The 16,313-nt window shown below is 44.2% G+C and overlaps 1 protein-coding gene across 1 annotated transcript in view; it reads right to left on the reverse strand.

The window, feature by feature from the left end:
• Ube4b (ubiquitination factor E4B) overlaps positions 1-16,313 on the reverse strand; it is a 122,151-nt gene that overhangs the window by 40,682 nt on the left and 65,156 nt on the right. The window contains exons 9-14 of the mRNA XM_059255398.1: positions 12,881-13,022; positions 11,720-11,820; positions 9,144-9,258; positions 5,898-5,981; positions 1,124-1,180; positions 40-156 (exon numbers count right to left, since the gene is read on the reverse strand). Of these exons, the coding sequence (XP_059111381.1) occupies positions 40-156; positions 1,124-1,180; positions 5,898-5,981; positions 9,144-9,258; positions 11,720-11,820; positions 12,881-13,022 (616 nt within the window). The remainder of the gene's footprint in view (positions 1-39; positions 157-1,123; positions 1,181-5,897; positions 5,982-9,143; positions 9,259-11,719; positions 11,821-12,880; positions 13,023-16,313) is intronic.

A 16,313-nucleotide genomic window follows, 5' to 3' on the forward strand; every position in this document is an offset into this window, starting at 1 on the left:
ATCTGGGAAGGGCTGACTGGGAGTCAAATGTGTACTCACATCATCCTCTGCAAAGACTGAGAAGCTAAAGAAGGCCCCTAAGTAGGAGAGTCTCTGCAGCTCCCGCCCAGAACCAGGGCTTAAGGACTTCGGCAACCACAGAGGCAAAGAGGCGACCTAGACACAACAGAGGGACCAGTCAAGCTGCTGAGGAGACTGGTGTGGGAGGAACACAGAGAGCCCAGCAATCAGCTACACAAGGGGTTCTGGCCATCAAGCACTCCAAAAATACAAGGTACAAATAAGTCAGGTTCCCTTTGATATTTTTTTTTTTTTTTTTTACCCCTGATAGAGGGTACTCTCCAGCTTCCACATTTTTATAAGAAACACTTAAAAATTTTTATTCTTTCACAGTTTTGTATGTGTGTCTCTGTGTGTAGTTTGATGTCTTTCTCCCCATTGTCCTTTTTTATCATCTTCTCCCTCCCAAACCCCTTCTTCCCACGGTACTGCTACTATTCTCATGTTTCCTGTGTAGCATACTGCACCTAAGTAAGGATTTTCACATGAGCACAAGTGAGGCATCATTTACTTCATTTTTGGGTTTGGTTTTTTTTTTTTTGTTTTGTTTTTTTTTGTTTTTTTTTTTGGTTTTTCGAGACAGGGTTTCTCTGTGTAGCTTTGCGCCTTTCCTGGATCTCACTCTGTAGACCAGGCTGGCCTCGAACTCACAAAGATCCACCTGCCTCTGCCTCCCGAGTGCTGGGATTAAAGGCATGCGCCACCACCGCCCGGCTAGTCATTTACTTTAGCAAGGTTTCCGGAGCAGTGGGTAGACTGCTGAGGACTGTGACTCCCCCAAACTATTAACTGCCTATAATAGGTCAAGACACTCACAAGAGAAATGTAAAAGACCTACTCTGATGCTCCTCAAAGGATCTACTCACTTCCTACAGCACCTGCTACTCCCCCAGAAATCAGACACAAGGCAACACTTCAGCATGGAAAACACTATACAGACCAGCAATTGAACAGATGAGGGACGCCCCCAATTTCCAAATGTCTTTCAAGAGAAGTCTGTAGCTGACACTACTTTTAGAGTGGCCTCCACATGGTGACAGAGTCGGCATATGGCTCAACTTACCAAACTGCACACAGGGTGTGTCTTCCCAAACTTGGTTTCACAGAGTTCACCTAGTGCCTAGAAATAAGACAGGACAGAATCACTAGGATGTGTTCCGTTTCACACTGCTGCCATGTGTGACAGCAAGGGACAGCTTTCGTTTCCACTATAAAGGCATGGCAATGCTCCTTCTGAGGTCACCAGCCTTATTACTTTTCCTGCTGAGTAAATGAATACATGTGCCCTGCAAAACAAACAAAAAAACCCAACCCTCTGCCTAGGTGGCCTGGTGCACATCTTTAGTCCCAGCACCCAAGAAGCAGAGGCAAGTTGATTTCTGTGAGCTGGAGGCTAGTCTGGTCTATGGAGTTCCAGGACTGCCAGCGCTACATAATGAGACCCTGTCTCAAACAAAATAAAATAAATACCTTTGTGAGAAGTGGAAAAACATGACAAAAATACATTGTATGAAAGAATATTTATATTTAAAAAAGCACTTAGATAAAGGAGAAATACAAAGCACAGCTAGAAATCACTCACATTTCACTTGCAGATAAAACGCCCTCTGATGTCCTTTCCAGAAGGTGTGCACTTAGTTTTAAAAATTGAGTTTTTGCTTCATATCATTTCATAACACAGTATTTGTTGCATAGATCGCGTGTGCTAATTCTGCCAGCATTATCCAGGGCTTTACTCTGGACCCAAGAAGCTACCGGATGCAGAACACTTAAAAAGTGTGAAGTGGCCGGGCGGTGGTGGCGCACGCCTTTAATCCCAGCACTCGGGAGGCAGAGCCGGGCGGATCTCTGTGAGTTCGAGGCCAGCCTGGGCTACCAAGTGAGTTCCAGGAAAGGTGCAAAGCTACACAGAGAAACCCTGTCTCGGAAAAAAAAAAAAAAAAAAAAAAAAAGTGTGAAGTGGCTTCCAGACACCAGGCAGGTGCAGTAACTCTTCCTCATTGTCCTCATTCCAGACCAGACAGTTAGGATCATGAGTTTAGCCTCAGTCCATCAAGCCAGAATGAATAGGAAATGAGTTTCTCTGTGACTTAGACAGAAGCTGTCTAACAGCGAGTGAGCCTTGAACAGACACACTGAAGTCATTGATACAGAGAACTGCTGAGAAGTTTAACTTCTCACCGCATAGTGTGGATAGCCCATTAACACCACAGGGAAAGCCTAAGACAACTCCAACAGCAGGCAACACACCATTCACAAAAACCCCAGGGGTTAGGGGGGTGGGGCTGGCAGCCAGATGACATCACCATTATTTACTGTTGCTGCGTGTGTGTGTGTGTGTGTGTGTGTGTGTGTGTGTGTGTGTGTGTGTGTGTTGGTATGTGTGTGAGTGTGTGTTTCTTTCAGACAAGACTTTGCTATGTTATGCCCAGGTTAGCCCAGAACTCTCAATTCTCCTGCCTTAACCTCCTAGGCACTGGGACTGCAGGCACATGCCACATGCCCAGTAGCATCAGCATAGAACACAATCCTCCAGTGATCACAGCATAGAACCAAACAGTGCCCACCAATAATCCAGCAGGCTTCCTCTTCCTGCCTTATTTCCCATCTCCTCACTCTTCTCCTCTCTGACCCCCTACATCATCAACAGCAGGTCCTAAATTAAATCACTTTCTACCACAAAGGATGCTTCTGTCGTTCACCAAGTTGTTGATATCTGTCACTAAATTCTCTTCATTGAATTACTAAACTTATCCAGGTGGGGACCAAGAAACCAACAGTTCACATGGCAGTGAGGATCTGGGCAGCACTGATAACCTCCAGCTGAAACAGCAGCAATCATCCATCCCTCGTCCTCTGCCCTCGAAAACACGCTCAAATTTTTTATTTACCTACTTTCTTGGTTTCGTTTTCTTTTTTGAGACAGGATCTTACTATGTAACCCAGGCTTGTCTGGAAGTCACCATGAATTCCAGGCTGGTCTAAACTTGAAATGATCCTCCCACCCCAGCCTCTTGAGTGGTTCAAGCTTATTTCTTTAGACAGGGTTTCCTGGACCCAGAGTAACCTCACACACTATGTAGAGGTAGCTGACCTGGAGCTCCCGATCCTCCGGCTTTGAATTCACAGTCCTGGGATCACAGTTGAACTAACTAACTCACCTGGTAGCCAAGGCTGGCCTAGAATTCACTGAGTAGCTATGGCTAGCCTTTAATTCATGATTAACTTTCCTGCCTCAGATTTCCAACGGCTGGGGTTACATGATCTACCATACTTGGCTAGGCCTCACATTCTCCTTCCAGCATTATTATGAACTTTCACCTTGTTAATGATATGATAGTTCTGATTTTTCTAAAAGTGACCTTTGGTCACTTCTTTGAGCATTTATCACAGTATAATTGTCAGGATATTTTGCTGTGATACAACTTCTACCATGAATTATGAACAGCCTAAGGCAGCAACAGTTCTTAACCTGTAAGCTGTGACCCCCTTTGCAGGGTGGGGTGGGGTGACTGAACCTTTCACAGGAGCTGCCTAAGACCATGTGAAAACAGATAGTTACACTATGATTCATAACAGTAGCAAAATTATAGTTATGAAGTAGCAACGAAATAGTTTTACACCTGTGGGTCAGCACAACATGAGGAACTGTGTTAAAGGGTCGCACGGTGAGGAAGAGTGAGAACCACTGTGTTAAAGGGTACAGAGTTTGGAAGACTGAGAACCACTGTGTTAAAGGGTCTCAGCGTTAGGAAGACTGAGAACCACTGTGTTAAACAGAGTTAGGGAGGCTGAGAACCACTGTGTTAAAGGGTCACAGAGTTAGGAAGGCTGAGAACCACTGTGTTAAAGGGTCACAGAGTTAGGAAGGCTGAGAACCACTGTGTTAAAGGTTCACAGAGTTAGGAAGGCTGAGAACCACTGTGTTAAAGGGTCTCAGCGTTAGGAAGGCTGAGAACCACTGTGTTAAAGGGTCTCAGCGTTAGGAAGGCTGAGAACCACTGTGTTAAAGGGTCACAGAGTTAGGAAGACTGAGAACCACTGTGTTAAAGGGTCACAGAGTTAGGAAGGCTGAGAACCACTGTGTTAAAGGGTCTCAGCGTTAGGAAGACTGAGAACCACTGTGTTAAACAGAGTTAGGGAGGCTGAGAACCACTGTGTTAAAGGGTCACAGAGTTAGGAAGGCTGAGAACCACTGTGTTAAAGGGTCACAGAGTTAGGAAGACTGAGAACCACTGTGTTAAAGGGTCACAGAGTTAGGAAGGCTGAGAACCACTGTGTTAAAGGGTCTCAGCGTTAGGAAGACTGAGAACCACTGTGTTAAAGGGTCTCAGCGTTAGGAAGACTGAAAACCACTGTGTTAAAGGGTCACAGAGTTAGGAAGGCTGAGAACCACTGCTCTACGGGAAGAGAGCTTATTTCCTGAACTCTGCTACTAAGTACAAGACGAATTCCCAGACACCAGTAAGTCAATGGCATAATAGAATCAAATCAACAGAATGAGTACAAGGAACAAACATAAAGTATCAATTTCTCTATGGCCTCAATTTATACAAAGTTGTAAATATACACAGAGTAAATGAGTTTCATAGTTTGGCATTTTTTCCATTACAATCCTGTAACAAAAGGGGATACCTGGAGCTGGGCATTGGCGGTAGTGCACCCCTTTAATCCCAGTACTCGGGAGGCAGAGCCAGGTGGGTCTCTGTGAGTTCAAGGCCAGTCTGGTCAACAGAGGGAGATCCAGAACAGGCACCAAAGCTACACAGAGAAACCCTGTCTCGAAAAACCGAAAAAAAAAAAAAAAAAACACCAAAGCCACCACATCTGGGTTTTTATATGGATTCACAAGAAGCAAACTCAGGTCACAGGCTTGTGCAAGTGTTTTAAGCTGCTGAGCCATCTCTGGCTCAATAAAAAAGAATTCGTCCCAGCTGGGCATGAGAGCACACTGCTGTAATCTAAGCACTCTGGAGGCTGAAGGAGGTTCATGAGTACAAGATCAGCCTGGGCCACACAGGAAGGTATTAAAATGATTTCATTTTTAAATTTTCATTTATGTGTACATGTGTATATACCTCCCGAGTGCAGATGCTTGTACAGACCAGAAGAGGGCAAATCTCTTGGCGCTGGAGTTACAGGCAGTTCTGCAAACCAAGCTCAGGTTTTGTACAAGAGTAGCAAACACTGGTAACTGCTGAGCCACCTCTCCAGCCCCAATGTGTTGCTATCATTTTCCACTTATCATTACTGCGTGTGTATGGGGGTGGGAGGGTGCGGGTGCGCAGCATGTATGTGCAAGTCAGAAGAGAACGTATGGAGTTGGTTCTCTCCCTCATCCTTACATGGATTCCAGATGTAAGGCTTACCCAGCAAGCATTTTAACTGAGGAGCCAGCCTCTTAAATGTTTCTTTTTTAAATTCCAAGTATGGTTTGTCTGCTCCTCTGAAAATCTGCTGAGACTGCCCGTCAACGGTCATCCTTCGTACTAGCTACCAGTACGGCGAAGCACATTCGCATTGGAACCTTCCTGGCTGCGTCTAGGACTGGCAGGGTGGAGGACGGATAGCTACAATGCACTCAGGCAGCTTAGGACACAAGTGCACTCTGTCCAGCCTACACAAGGGTCTCAGAATTTAAAGTCCGGATAATCTGTAGCTGTAAGCACAGCACTTGAAAGGTGGAGGGAGTGAGATCAGAATTAAGGGTCATCTTCAGCCTGGAAGACATGAGATCATCTCAAAACAACTAAAACACTTGAAAACAACATTGAACATAGATCTAAAAGAAAAATATCTACTTAAATATCTCTTAAGGAAAAGGAAAAAGACTTTACCATGAGGGGATATTTAAAGTAGTCACTATCAAGGGAGCACTCTTTGGCAGCAAGAGCCAGGCCTTGTAAAATAGGGATAAAGATCTGTAATAAAAAAGAAAAGCATAAACATTAGGTTTAAGGAAAATGAAGCATGCAAACATGTCAGACAAGGTACTGGGTCTGCAGGTCCAGACACTCCTACTCTTTCCCAAAGGAGAAATGCTTTTTTTTTAAATTTTTATTTTTATCCAGATCAAGGACTGTAGAATTCTTGAGTGTTGACCTGTCCATCAGTCAGACCAAGCATAAAGTAACGAATCTCAACTTTCTAGCAAAGGATGTTGATGAACACTGACACCCCAGTGGGGCAGCAGCCAGCACAGGGAGGACTGCTCTGAGGGCTCCCTGCCTCACTTTGGACTCCCGAACACCTCACCTCCCCCACTGTCCTCCCCAAGTTGCTGATTAATACACACCGATGATCTGTTAGGAAAGTACCTAAGTGTTCCACCTTCTCCTCAAATCCACCAACATTTAAAATATGGTTTTGCTCGGTTTGTTACATTCAGCTGAATTGAGAGCAAAGGGACAATTGATGAATGTTCAGACTGAAAACTAAATGACTAGTAAGAACCCCTTACCTCCATACACAGCGGAATTAATACAGTCACCTGACCTGGAAACGGAAGGGCACAATACATACAAGGCCTGTACTGATATGGTAACGGTGTGCAGGGCCTGCTCAGCACAGCACACTGCACATGTCACAGTGCCTGTCACGGAGCCACACAATTAGGAGTGGGCTAGAATCCAAGACTAACAACATCAAGGGAAAATGTATGTATACAGCAGCTGGCAATCTGAACCACAAGCTGGAAGGGGAGCATAATACAAAGCCACTAGAAAACCAGGACCAAGCCCTCCGGCCACTGAGTTCATCCCATCACACAGAACTGTGAGCAGAAGAGAAGACACGGGACCAAAAAAGGGCCCTAGACGTGCCCGAGGAGCATTCTGTGCTATTAAAACAGCTTTGGAGAGATCACCCTGGTTCCTGCAACTAGAGTTATCAGGGTAGAAGTAATGTGCTTTCGTAAGCTAGCTGAAAACGGGGAGTAACAGTCAGCATGGGGCCAGGAGATGCCAAAACTGCAATCCAGAGGAAAAGGCAAGACAAGTTCTAGAACCTCACGGAAAATGCCATTAACTGTTCATCTGAATGACCTTTAAATACATTTTAAGACTACTTTAAGCTTTACTCTTTTTAGTAGAGTTGTCTCTTTCTGCAATTAAGAGTTTAATTGATAATAAACAGGCAAAATATGAATAAGCATAAAATGTTTCCCACCATCAAGGAGTGTCTTTTTTTTAATTTACATTATTGTGTCTGTATAATGTGTAAGTGAGTGGGTGTGCACACTAAACGAGGAGGCCAGAGGGCAACTTTCAGGAGTCAGTACTATCCTTCTTTTGGGGGGGTTCAGGGACTGACTGTGCAGCAAGCACTTTTACCCACTGAAACAGCTCACCAGCCTAGGAGTCATATTATTTTTGTGACCTGCACATTGCAAATAACTCTTCTATTTTTCAAGTAAGTACCTCCCAGTGAGGATAAAAGCTTCAGCTCTTCATCTTCAGTCTTACATTTAAGCTGCTATTTGTCTCTTTATTCATTTGGAAGCATCACCCAACCATTAAAAGGAAGTGGAAATCCCAGTCGAGGACTCAGAAGTCCTGTCTGCCAGCTTGTTAGTGAAGAGGTGAGACTCAGCCTGATGTTGCGATCAGCAGCTGTTTCCTGCAGCACTTCTCTCCAGATAAAACTCATGGTAACCCAGGAAAGACAACAACGGCTTCATGACAGCTGGTCCAGGAAGGCATCAGCTTCCTGTGGCCAGGAAGACCTACCTGTGCTGTAAGCTACCACGGAGTTCACGCCACCTCCTTTACAAAGCCACCAAAGGTCACTTTGTGGCCTCTGCATAACTTATTGTCAATAAAATAAGCATCACATGTCCCTCTGAGGTGATTTTGGGCCTGATTTTAAAACTACTCTGGGTTCTTCAAATGTTTGCTTTTATGAAAAAGGAGTATTACTTAATGCTGACCACACCTAAAGCTGCTTCACTTAAACCTCCTGTGACAATTCTTTTATTTTTTATTTTATTTTTGGTTTTGGTTTTTTCGAGACAGAGTTTCTCTGTGTAGCTTTGCACCTTTCCTGGATCTCACTCTGTAGCCCAGGCTGGCCTCGAATTTACAGAGATCCGCCTTCCTCTGCCTCCCGAGTGCAGGGATTAAAGGCATGCGCCACCATCACCCAGCGGGATAATCTCCCCCTCCCCCACCCCCACCCTGGAGTTCATTATCTTCCTAAGGATAAAGAGCTCACAATGTTGCCTTTATTGTTCCTACACGTCCGACTGCACAATACATCACTAAAGCCCACCGTTAACAAACAGCCGAGAGGGCATAACCTTAAACAGAATTGTTCTTTTTGAGTCCTGAATTGTTCTTTCCTTGTTTTTGTTTTTTTCCCATTCAGATGAAATCTCACTATGTAGCCCTGGCTGGCCTGGAACTTACTATATAGACCAGGCTGGTTTCTAACCCATTGAGATTTACCTGCTGACCGGTGAGTGCTGGGATTAAAGGCATTCACCACCATACCTGATGTGGCCTGGATTGTGCTTTTACAAATATTTAACAATCCAAGGTCTTAACATCGAGAGTTACGAATATGCTAGCCATAAAACAAAGTAAAGGATATCGTGCCAAATGTAACATGCATAGTGAGATCTAGGAAGAGGCATTTCCCACATATGACGTTCTTATTTGTTTCCTTTTTAGCATATATAATATTATAATTATGCATGGATTTCGTTATGGCATTTTCATACATATATAATAAAAAATGCATTTTTATTGTACTCACCCCATTACACTCCCATGTCTCCTTCTCATTATCACTTATCCTCTAGTCCCTTCACTACTTTCATGCCCTCCCTTCCTCCCCTCCCCACACTCTTTCTTTCTTTATGATCCAGTAAATTTTCTTAGGGGTACCTGCAGAGCATGGGTGAGAGGCTGCTCACAGGAGCACGGGTACCTATGCCAGTGGCTATATCCCTCAGGAAAACGCCCTTCCATTCTCCAGCCACCACTAACTGCATGAGTCCCTCCCCTACTCCACGACATGCTGTATCTGGACATCGGCATAGATGCGCTTAGCTAAAAGCTGGAGTATGGCTTGGCCCACTGTACCTGCTTGAACACTTCTTCATCCTGGTGAGTGGTCCTCACCAGTTCTTGGATGAAGCCGTACGGGAGATTCCTGCACAGCATATACGGCACAAGGAAGGATGGCTGTTGCAAGGACCTGTAGACCCAGGAAAAGCAAGGGCTGTGATAGAAGCCAGTAGAATGTCATGGCCACACAGTCTGCCCAGTCACATACACATGACTTTTCTTTTCTTTTCTTTTTTTTTTTTTTGGTTTTTCGAGACAGGGTTTCTCTGTGTAGCTTTGCCCCTTTCCTGGAACTCACTTGGTAGCCCAGGCTGGCCTCCAACTCACAGAGATCCACCTGGCTCTGCCTCCTGGGTGCTGGGATTAAAGGCGTGCGCCACCACCACCCGGCTTAAAAATGACTTTTCTAACATGGTGACATCTGGAATCTTAAATGAGACACCAGAAGAAATTAACAAAACAACAACTTTCTTTGTGGAGTCCTTTGAAAGGGAAGCAGCAAGGCTGGGAGGTACTTTTGGGACTAACCATTTGTCTGCCATGTGCAAAGCCCCAGGCTGGGTCCTCAGCAGTGGAAAAGAAATTATAAATGCATCTAAAAATGCACTATGGTGATTGGAGAGATGGCTCAGTAGTTAAGAGCTCTTGTAAAAGGTCTGGTTTGGGTCCCAGCACCCATGTGGCAGCTCACAACTGTTTTTAACTAGTTCTAGGAGATCTAACACCTTCTTCTAACCTCCAAGAGCACTGGAAGCACATGATGCACATACACATAAGCAAATCTAAAACTACTTTAAATAATAAAAAAGAATTATTATTTATTTGTTTATGCCTCATCCACATTGAGGAAAAAAGATTATCAATAATCTCCTTCAAATTCTTTTTCTTTTTTGTTGCTTGGATTATTTTGGGGTTTTGTTTGGTTGGTTTTTCGAGACAAGGTTTCTCTGTGTAGCCCTGCCTGTCCTGGAAGTCACTCTGTAGACCAAGCTGGCCTTGAACTCACAGAGATCTGCCTGCCTCTGCCTCCTGAGTGCTGGGATTAAAGGCGTGCGCCACCACCACCTGGCATGTTACTTGTTTTTTAAAGACAAAGATTTGCTATGGAGCCCAAGAAGCTTCAAACTAGTAAGTAATCCTCAACCTCAACCTCCAAAATTCTAGGATCATAAGCATGTGGCACCATACAGCCTAATTTTCCTTCATTTTGAGAATATTAAAAAAACATACAGTTATAGTACAGGGAACAACCAGAATGAAAAAACTGCAATTTTTTTCATTTTTCCATGAAACACAGGGCTGGAGGGATGCGATGTCAGTACTTAAGAGCACTGGCTGCTCTTCCAAAGGACCTGGGTTCAATTCCCAGGACCCACATGTCGGCTCACAACTGTCTCTAACGCCAGTTCCAGAGGGATCCAATGCCTTCATCTGGCCACTGTGACCACCAGGCATGCACATGATATGCAGATATACAAGCAGATAAAACACCCATACACATAAAAATAAAATTGAAAAGAATAAAATATACAATCTTTTATTAACTTTGAAAACTATCCAGAATTTTCTGAAACAGACAAATCATAGCACTTTGGCCAATTTTCAAATCATTTCTCTACTACTGTATTTTGTTTTATCTTGTTTTTATGAGGGGTCTCACCATGAAACCCAGGCTGGCCTAGAACTTACTGCATAGGCCAGACTGGCCTTGTATTGGTGGTGACCCTCTTGCCTCTGCCTCTTGCTAGGATTATAGGTATGTGCCTCCTCACCTAGTTCCCCCCACTATTCTCTAACACCTAGTAACAGAAACCAATTCGGAGACACACGGAACATGATCATTTTGTCACAAACATCCACTAGCGTCAAATACTAGGTTTGAAATTAAATAATTATTATCTACCTTGGTTCTACATATTTTAAAAAGTACACAGAACTCTTAAAAATATAACTAACTTCTTTTTAAAAATATGCTCTGTACTATTTAGAAGATTATTTTATTTTTTTTAAAGATTTATTTATTTATTTTGTATATAGCATGTATGACCAGAAGAGGGCACCAGATCTCATTACAGATGGTTGTGAGCCACCATGTGGCCGCTGGGAATTGAACTCAGGACCTCCGGAAGAGCAGTCCGTGCTCTTAACCTCTGAGCCATCTCTCCAGCCCTAGAAGATTATTTTATTTCCACAGTCTTCAGGTGGAGGAAAGGCTCAGCCCTTGGTTATATCTATTTTTATCTTATGTATGAGTGTTTTTCCTGTATGTATGTCTATGTACCACACTAGATGTATACAGTGTCCTCAGAGGCCAGAAGGAGGCATCCTACCTCCTGGAACTGGGGTTACAGATACTATGACCCACCATGTAGATGCTGGGAATCGAACCCCAGTCTTCAGCAAGAGTAGTCAGTGCTCTTGACCTCTGAACTCAGTGCTCTCCAGCCTGAGCTTTGATGCCTGAATCAGAACACATTCCCTGTACAGGTCCCAGAGTTATCCAACAGAGCGTCAAACAACCGAAAGATGAAATCCACTGAGAGATGGCCCTCCTACCCACACCAGACACCACAATGGAGTGTGCATCATACCTGGGCTGTGTGAGGGACCCTTGCAGCACTAGTGCGGTGTGGGAGATGCACTGCGAGCGGATGTTGCTCAGGAGCTGGCTGACTGCTGGCTGGCTGCACATCTGGAGGAGAAAGTTAACCGTCAGGAGAGAGATGGCTAGAAAATGCCCTGATTTCCTCTCCCTAGACTCATAAAGGACACACACAGCAAGCGTGTCACCACCAACCTGTGCCACCTATACTGAGGTTAGTGAGGGAACACAGAACAGAACGTGGGGCACACCCATCCCATTTTGGGGGGCTTTATATCATACTTTGAGTCAGGGTCTTTTATACAATAGTCCAGGTTGGTTTCAAACTCACAGCCAATCTCCTGTTCCAGAGTGCAGAACTGATAAGTGTGCACCACCACACCTACTTAGACTTTCTTTACTTTTGCTAAGATTAAGGACAAGAATCCCAGAAGAGGCCACACAAATTTGAAACTAACATGGGACAATCAGTGTCTGAAGTCAGACAAGAATTGGATAGTGAAATATGAATGAGAAGATAGGTAATGAGATGTTGCCAGGTGTGGTGGCGCATGCCTTTGATTCCAGTTGCCAGAGCAAGTGGATCTCTGTGAGTTCAAGGTCTGCCAGGGCTACATAGTGAGACTCCATCTCAAAAAAAAAGGGGGGGGGTGTGAGGGGAGGGTAATGCTCCCTTGGTTTAGCATGGTCCTGCAGCTTGTTATTTATTTAATAATTCTGACAATTACAGCTTCATCTCCGAGGGGCATCACTTCCTCATACATAGCTACTCAGATTCACTGGGCAATTGCGAAAATCCAAGCTCATGGACTGATTACAGTATTACATACTGAGTGTGGATTTAAATTCTGTGAGCAGGATACACCTTTCCTCCTTTGAGTTTCCTGTATATTTTGTCCTAGCAATGGAAAACTGACACCATCAGCAGTTATCAGGACCACACATGACACACACAACACCTATCTACAGGGCAGACAAAGGAGAGGACGCTGGAGCCAAGGCACTCAGCCTCGGTCTGAGCTCTGGCCCTAACCACAGCTCTATCACTACTGACTACTTAATCGACAGCTTCTCTTGGGACAGAGATTAGCACATCCATAACATAACATAACCAGTCTGCTTTCATTCTGGTAAATCCTCTTCGTAGTACCTTTGGCGCTTTTTTTTCCTCTATTCCAACTCGGTCAAAACACTCGATGAGGTAGTTCAGCATGTCTGTCTCCTTGCAGGTTTCAATGGTGAAATGATCACTGTATGAGTCCCAGTTACTTGCTCCACCAGAGGCTCCCAAACTTTGGGGAAGAGAAAAAACATTGACAATGCTTACCTCTTTGCGACCACCTCTACAGAGAAGCTTGTCACGCTGCAGCAGAAAGCCTGTTAGGAGCCCTGCATCCACGGTGAAGCACAAACACCCGTGCAGCCAGACTGGAGCTCACCCATGTTTATCTGCTCCCAGCCTAACCAGGGATCGATTTCTGGGTAAACATGTCCTAGTCTGTCCATGGGACCTGGCCCTTCTGGGGATGGCAACTTATAAATCAGAGGAACTAGGAATTGCTGCTGACTATTGAGTAGCTAGAGTCAACCACAGGTTCACAAACCAAATTTCACCAATACCAAGTGACATCACTTGGGCAGACTCGAGGAGAGACATTCAAGCCACTACAGATACTCTCTCTCACCCTCAGACATCTACAAAGACCTGAATAAACTTCACTCAGCACTGGAGAACAGGCCAGAACTTAGAGAAAATGCCAAGGTGGAAGGAGTTATCAGTGTTTTGCTATTAAGTTTTCAAATGAATAAGGAAGAAGAGAAAAATGAAAACAAAATAAACAAAATTCCTACACAAGGAATAAGCTTCCTTGGGCTGTCGTTCCAGCTTAGTTTGTTACCTGCACCCAGAACCTCCACCACACCTGCAGGGGGCAGTGTGGAACACTGTTTGTAGTAACTATTCCCAGACAAAGGCCAAACATCACAATGGTTAGGTTCAAGGATACTAAGAAAAGTTGAGGCTAACCTTGAACAGATCACAAACCAAACTGGGTGTTCAACTACCATACTCATCTGTTATATACAAAAATCACAAAGAGATCAAGACTGAGGAAGATGCAAAAAAAATTCTAAAATAAAGGGAGAGAGTTAAGCAAAAATATGACATACAGCATATGGAAGATGATAAAGATAGGAAGAATACCAGGATCCTGATAGATACATCTCTCTTCCAACCTCACGCAGACAAAGCACAGAAACTAAAAGGCCCAAGAACTGAGACAGCAACAATATGCTATACACCCAGAGACATACGTAATTAATCAATTTTGGAAAATACATGAATAAATCACCTAGGCACTGGGGAGATCCACATGGTTGACGTGAGAATGAAAGCAGGGTGTGGAAACAACTCAGTGCACAGGAGAAAACATTATAAAGCCAAGGCTGTCAGCCCGGAGTCTAACAAACCTGAATGTCTATAATTCATCATCCAGGCTGATACAAATTTTAAAAAGAAGGGAAGAATGATGCTAAGAGGCAGTCTGGAGGAAAGGGCAGGCCTCCAGTCTGCAGGGGACCTCACTAAATCCAGGACAAAGGCAGCCTGGGGACCATTCTCGAGGCAGCAATGAGTGTCTGGGTGTGCCTTACTCACTAATGGCGTTCTCTGGTAGGTCCTAACTGGCTAGATGACAGAAACGTGCACTACATGATGAGGCACAGAAGAAACTCACCCAGCACCAGATAAAAACCTACCACAAGTATACTGATGCAGCGACTCCTGGGAAGTACCGAGGGAAAAGCTGCCCGACACAGAGCAATCCGAGTTTTATCTGTGACTCCCTGATTGTGTTCACTACACAATCCACAGACGGCCTTTGCTAATACAGCCACACATCTATGTGTGATTCAGGGTAATTTTCCTTGTAACAGCTCTCACAGATGTCAGTGAAAACACATACTTGGTGTTTAAAATGAAAAGTTTAAACTGGTTTCCTGATAAGGCCACATTTCAAACATTTTCTGAAATTAAAAAAGAAAGCTACATTTGATGCAATAGCTCATTACCAGCTGCAAGCAAGTCAGTGTGACGCAACACCCAGACTAGCGCAGGAGCTTGTGTCTGAGAAAAGGCAGCATGCTTGGTGCTGGTTCATGCAACTGCAGCTGAGTCGCAAACCGCTCCCAACAACATACTCCACTTAACAATCACTGACCCTTCAAACGCTTTCACAAGTGCTCCACTAGAACGTGAAGAGTGACAGGGGACAGGCACACTGGCACACACCTGTAATCCCAGCACTCAGGTGGCAGAGGTAGGTTAAGATCAGCCTGGGTTACATAGCAAGACCCTGGAACAGAGTATGGAGCAGTCAGTCTATCTAGACAACACAAAGAAAGGTCCTACGACTGTATCAAGGGATGTTTCATGAATCAGACAGCAAATAATCAGCTGATTTTCATCAGAAGAAAGAAGAAAGAGGTGAGATGAACCTTCACCCAACACAGAAATCTAGAGAAACCCTGTGTCTATCAGTATGATGTTCTAGGTGCCAACGGCAATGGAAAAGCCATTGTTGTCAACGTCAAGAGTCAGTAGTCAAGATGACTGTAAAGATTCTCAGTATATTCACACTGCAAATACAGCACCAAAGGAGAAAGTGGTGCTTATTTATATGCCTGCATTCATGACATCTCTAAATATTCGAAAATACTCAGATGAAGTCCAGTGGTCTAGACCTTTAGTCCTGGCTGTTCAGGAGGCTGAGGAGAGAGGGTAGATGACATCCTGGACTTGAAACCCAGCACCAACAACAGGGTAGATCACCCTCCACCACACTAAATAACTTGCTCATTTTTATTACTAAAAGGGGGTGATTTATGACACCTTCAGAACTCTGACATTCTAAAATCCTAGAAATGTTTCATATTTAAGTTACAAGAAAAGCTTAAAAACTTACACCACCATTTTAAAAAGTTTAAGCCATTTTCTGGTAACTACACCAGCTGTCTGAATTAATCAGGTGGTCATCACACAAAACAGGAATGTAGCAGAATGCTCCAAAAACAATGAAAATATTCTTGAAAAAAAAAATAATACATGCATCATGTCCAGACAGACTGAATTACATTTGAAATGTACCAACACCCGCTTCTTAAAGGGCTCCCGTGCATTTCCTTCTCTAATGGGAACTCACTTTCCCATTTACCAAGCTGTGTGTGTGTGTGTGAGTGCACATGCGGTCACCACTGAGTACTGCTCCTCAGGAGCGCTGAATCCTTAGAGCAATTCGGACAGCAAGTGCAGAGAGCAGAGGGCAGTGGTGAGCGCCCAGGCTAGTGCCCACTCTTCCCACACTGCCCCCTCTAACAAAAACTGCAGTGCACACATCAACTATCTGTTAATCTCCCCTGCCCTATCATGACCTTCACTGGCATATCTAGACAAACAAGAATAAAAAAAAAATAATAAAGAATACAATAAAATAAGACACCATTCAATTTCTTCCTAGACACCAATTTCCTGAAAAACAATGAGAAAGCTTTCCTCACGGTGACTGAGTCACAAGGGGTCTTCCCTC

Source organism: Peromyscus eremicus, chromosome 2 (genome assembly GCF_949786415.1).
Source record: "Peromyscus eremicus chromosome 2, PerEre_H2_v1, whole genome shotgun sequence".
Lineage (NCBI taxonomy): Eukaryota > Metazoa > Chordata > Mammalia > Rodentia > Cricetidae > Peromyscus > Peromyscus eremicus.